The sequence below is a fragment of the Eupeodes corollae genome, chromosome 1 (genome assembly GCF_945859685.1).
Source record: "Eupeodes corollae chromosome 1, idEupCoro1.1, whole genome shotgun sequence".
Lineage (NCBI taxonomy): Eukaryota > Metazoa > Arthropoda > Insecta > Diptera > Syrphidae > Eupeodes > Eupeodes corollae.
The window spans coordinates 138,221,010-138,226,395 of NC_079147.1; the positions used below are offsets into that span (position 1 = coordinate 138,221,010).

The 5,386-nt window shown below is 34.0% G+C and overlaps 1 protein-coding gene across 1 annotated transcript; it reads left to right on the forward strand.

The window, feature by feature from the left end:
* Window positions 1–2,249: 2,249 nt before the first annotated feature.
* LOC129940067 (uncharacterized) lies at window positions 2,250–3,116 on the forward strand. The gene is made up of 3 exons (XM_056048299.1): window positions 2,250–2,325; window positions 2,393–2,579; window positions 2,637–3,116. The coding sequence occupies exons 1-3, from the start codon at window positions 2,306–2,308 to the stop codon at window positions 3,024–3,026; spliced, it is 597 nt and encodes a 198-aa protein (XP_055904274.1). The 5' UTR covers window positions 2,250–2,305; the 3' UTR covers window positions 3,027–3,116.
* Window positions 3,117–5,386: the final 2,270 nt, after the last annotated feature.

Consider the following 5,386-nt stretch of genomic DNA (forward strand, 5'->3'; position numbering starts at 1 on the left):
AACAAAAAGGTATCCGGATACCCAATCTGTCTGAAATTGAACGCACCCATTAATCGCTAATCCCATTCTTGCCGCAAAATCCGTATTGACATCACGCTAAGTTCTTCCGTTTTGTCAATAGTAACAGCATAGGCAAAATTAATATATGAGTACAAACTGTCGTTCTTACACAAATCCAAGCAAAGCATTTGATAGAGTCAAGGGGTCAGAAAGATACGGAGTTCCAAAGTGAATCATGACTTGGATTAATTCATATTTAAGAAACCGTTTCTAATATTGTGAAGTCTCAAGGCAGTTATCTTTCCAGGCGACTTAAAGCTGATTTTAGCTTTCCAAATTGAAGTAGTTTTTTTTTGCTGGACGATATTGACATAGCCTTTGAATAGTGCTCTTTAAATGGAATGGAGCTCAATTTATGAAAATGTAAAGTAATGTCATACACTCGTAGTAAAAAACGAATTGTTTCTTAGTATTTTATTGATGAATGATCACTTGGACACTTTTTATGATAAGGGAGTATTATTTTATGTTAAGCTCTCATTTAACTCCCAAACTGAAGTTATTTCGCCCTTCGCTATCTTCCATGGGATCCAAATGAATGTCTTCCATCTATCTCATTTACATCGACATTTACTAAGCCTATCGACACTGCAGAAAAAGAGCGTTTAAATAATTTCCTTTTTATGTTTTAACTTATATCGGGATCAATTTGTTCCACCAATATCCACAGTACGCTCAATATAAATTCAAAAATTAAAAGGACTAAAAAGCAACTATGATTTTTTTAATTAAATTTTGTATTCAACTTAAGACTTAGTTTGTAGTTAAAATAGATAAATATGAAGGTCACCTTCGTACATCATCTCCGCAAATATCTTTCATTATACAAATTCCAAAAGTATTTCTTTTTATTGCTAAATAAATCAATCTATTTTCTTCATAAATCCGTGAATTTTTTTGTCTGATTTTGGCCTTCTAGATCTCATTTTTCTTAACATTAACTTTTGGTTAAGACTGTTTTCTGTCTTGTTTATTATTTTTGGAATCTATGGTCTTTATTAGTTTCTAAAAAAATGCCTTTTAACTTTCTTACTTTTAGAATTACAAATTGGTTTGTCGTTTAACTCAGACGACCTCTAATTTACCCTAAAACCTCATATTTTAGGGCAGAGGCACAGTATGAGCACTAGGAAGAGGAGAGAGGGTTTAAGAGGAGATGTTGGTGCACATTGGTTTTGAATTCCTGAATATTGCAATGACTAGGAAAGACAGAGTGTGGTAAGGAATTCCACATTCGCGTAGTACGGTAGTAGTAAGAGTAAAAAAGGGTGAGACAAGAAACATTACGACGAAGTTCAAGCGAAATAAATGAGCTTATGATGATATTACCATTACTATCCAAGAGGCTTAAGTAAGTTGCAGGATCACCAGGCCAGAGATGGGAGTTATACTCAAGCTTTGGACGTATATAAGCCTTGTAGATAACAGCGAGATCAGAAGGTGTGAAACAATTCTTGCATCGCCTAAGGAAACCTAAACACCTTGCTGCATTTTTGGCGATATCGCGTATGTGATCGTTCCACAAAAGGTGGTTGGTGATACACATATCGAGATGTTCAGTCTCCTCGATGCAGGTGCCATCCATGGATAATGGCAAGGGGTGTACATCTCGCTTGAACGATACAAGACAGCATTGGGTTTTCGAAGCATTAAATTCCAAGCGGTTTTTTAATTCCCATTGCACATCCGAAGAAGAGGGATGTGAATCTGAAAACGAATATGGAAAGCTAAGAGTACTATCGTCAGCGAAACAATGTATTGGATTAGAAGTTGCAGACAGGAAATTAATAAAAATGAGGAAGAGTTTTGGAGATAGAACAGAGCCCTGGGGAACACCAGCATTTATTGTATGTACTTCAGACTTGAATCCATCCAATATTAATTGTATCGAACGATCCGAGAGGTAATTACTAATCCAATGAAGCAGGGATTCATGAAAACCGAAAACACGCATTTTCGATAAGAGAGCCTGATGCCAAACCCTATTAAAAGCTTTTGAAATATCAAGTGCAATACACCCCTATTACCATTGGCGAGTCGAATGAATAAACGTGTGAGTGTGAGAAATTGGTATTACCGTTGGCGAATTAAGAACCGTTGATTCGACTTAAATGTCATTACTTTTTCGAAGTTTGGTCTCACTCTATTGTCGTTATCGAATGTTCGTTAATTTGAACGTTATTCGAGTTATTTTTTGTCGAACGTTCATATTGTGTGAGAAAAGGTCGAAGCTTATGCAAAAGAAATGTCGGAAAATAAAACAATGTAAGTACATATGTTTATTTCATTTCTTTTATAAAATAACATGAATCAATGAATTTTTTTTATTCAGCTGCAAGAGAACTAATAAAAATCAGTTCGAAAAGCTAGTCGAACTGATGGAATCGAACCCAAATCTAGCGAGAGGTGTTGGAGAGTTTGGTTCTTCCAAAAAAAACCAAAAGGAATATTGGGACCAATTTGCTACAACCCTCAACTCACTTGGGCCACCTACTCGTGATGGAAAAGAATGGCACAAGGTAATGTGAATTTAAAAAAAAAAAACTTTCCGAATAAAATTGGTATTCATTCAACAGGTTTGGCTGGATTATAAGCTCAAAATCAAAAGGAAACTTTCGATGAATAAAGCCGAAGTGGTGGCAACTGGTGGAGGTAAATACTCTCAAGTTTCCTTAACACCTTTGGAACAAGCTGTGGATGAGCTGCTTGGACTTGAGCAAGCTGTAAGGCCAGAAGGTATGTGCTTTGGTTCATCTCACCAAATTTCAGAGGACTTAATTATCGGCTTACAAGACATTGAAGTGCTCAACGAAAAAGACCCTGGTGAAGCCGATAAACAAAAATCACCACCGCCCCCACTACCAGCAATGAAAAGAACCACAATGAATGAAACTTCTGAAAAAGAACGCCTTCGCTTGTTACAAGGCCAAACTGCAACACAGACAGAGTTGGTAAAAATCGGATGACATGTTGAGACTGATCCAGGTTGGACATAATTTGTCTTCGATTGCACACACAACTTCTTTTAATACTATGGAAACCGAGGATTGTGACAGGCCTAAGTCAATATCATTTCCTACGCTGCTTTGATAACTCCCACTAGCAAAAAATCTAAGGGCACAAGCTAATTTTAGTACAGCAGGGATTGAAGAGGTGCTTGCATTTATAAATTGGCCTTCCAACTTGTTACGAAAACAAACGCTTCCTTATTCAGTCGAAAATATGATCTGAAACTTAAGGAATTTATTAGAATTAAAAGAACTTCCTGCACAAAATATTGTTTCTACTTACAGATGATTAGGGAGTTCCAATACATTAGAGTTGTCTCGAATATTCTTGCGCAGTCGAAGTATTCTTACTTTGTTTCTGTTATTTTCGTTTTCTCCAAAAAACAAATCTATATTGCTTATCATTTTGGTTTATTTTGTAATTTTATTAAATACTCGTATGAAAATTATCAATTAATGAACACAACAGTTTTTTTGAAATTTCATGAGTTGACGTTTATTATGTCTGTTATTTTTTTTTTTGTATGGTAGCACTGAATTTCGAACTCGAATTGTAAAGTTCGCCAACCGTAATACGTCGAATGGGTTAGTTCGCCAATGAAAACATATCACGTCGAACGTTCGATTCGCCAACCATAATAGGGGCCATAATCTTACTTTCTCCAAAGCGATGTAAAGATTTTCTCCACTGTTCGGTGAGATGAACCATGAGATAAGCAGTGGACCTATTGCTTAGAAAGCTACTGACGGTCATTAAGAAGCTTTCGATCATAGACACACCATATATGCTTTGACCCTAATAACCTTTTATAGCTCGCATCAAACCATGCGTTTTTCTTCGGTCTGATGCTTTTAACCCTGTTCGGGATAAAAGTTCTCATTCCTAGGAGAATTAAACTTGTGATCTTATCAGCGCTGGCGTAAACGTCACTGTCGAGGAAGCTTAGTGACTAGTTAAAGATCCTGACTTAATTTAAGAGGTTTTAATGAATCATGTTCTGAAATTTCTTTTTAACTGTTTTTTTGATACATACATTGAACCTGAATGTGAACTCCTTAAAAGTGATTCATACTTTAAAACCTGCACGTAGTTTAGGCCGAAAAACAAACTGTTCGCAATTAATTTTATGACAAGAAACTTGAAATTTGTGATAGAAATGTTAATTAATTAAACTTGATCAGCCGACACCGGTGCTCACACTGCACTTAATGTACATAATTTAATTTTGATAGCTTCTGTTCATTTTAATTATAATTGAAATGATATCTATATGTTTTTTGTTTGTAATTAATATGCATTGATTTTATTTGGCTTACTGTTAGCCCGATATAAATCTAAAAGATTATAAACATTTTAAGCCGGATTTGGTAGTATACAAGTTTATTTTTTTTTAAATTAAAAAGTCAAGTTTGACTATTTAAAAAAAAAAAACATATATATTTACAGGTTGCTATATGCATCATTTTTAATATGTTAAAAAATTTCCATTGATCAGTTCTAAAAATACTAAGTCTTAGCTTTCTAAAAAAAAAAATTAATAAGCTGTACTTGCTAAGTTTATACAATAAGTCATTTAGGTCCGTTTGCTGAAATGAACCCAATCTTAAATAGTTACATAAGTGTAGCATAAGAACTTATTTGTCAGTTTATGTGAAGGAATAGGTAAGGCACATGCTGTAATGTTGAACATAAATGTTTTAAAATCATTTTCAATATTAATGCAAATTTTTGAATTTGTATGATAATTATTTCAATTTGGTGAATAAAAAACTTGATTTGGTTAGTAAACTTTTAAAATTATAGGAAATGACCAAAGTTAATTGCTTCTATATCACATTGAGAACATAAACGTGTCAAACAGAAGCAAAGTGATTTGAATTTGTTGTTGACGGTATATTTGTTTATTTACAAGAATTTTACTATTTTTAGCATAAAGGTTTTTGATGATTTGAGCCCATTTCGTATACGACAGAAACAATCGTTCGATCAAGTAATAGTCGTTTTAACGATAGCTGTCTTAAACATGTCTACAGAAAAAGGTATAGATAGCATTCGATAAAGCGAATTTCAAAAAATTGATAGTCAACTGTAAACTTATTCAATTTCTCCTCTAAATTTATTTTGACTGTTTATTAACTTCAAGCTCCACCGCTATACCATTCACTATTATACAGCATTTGAAAATGCTCCATATAACGCATATAAATTCTTAAAAATATGCTGATACTACACTCACCAACTCTGACATTGAAATCTGCTTGGAATCTTTTGAATGAAGATACATTTTTACCTTAATATGCGTATAAAATACAAGTTT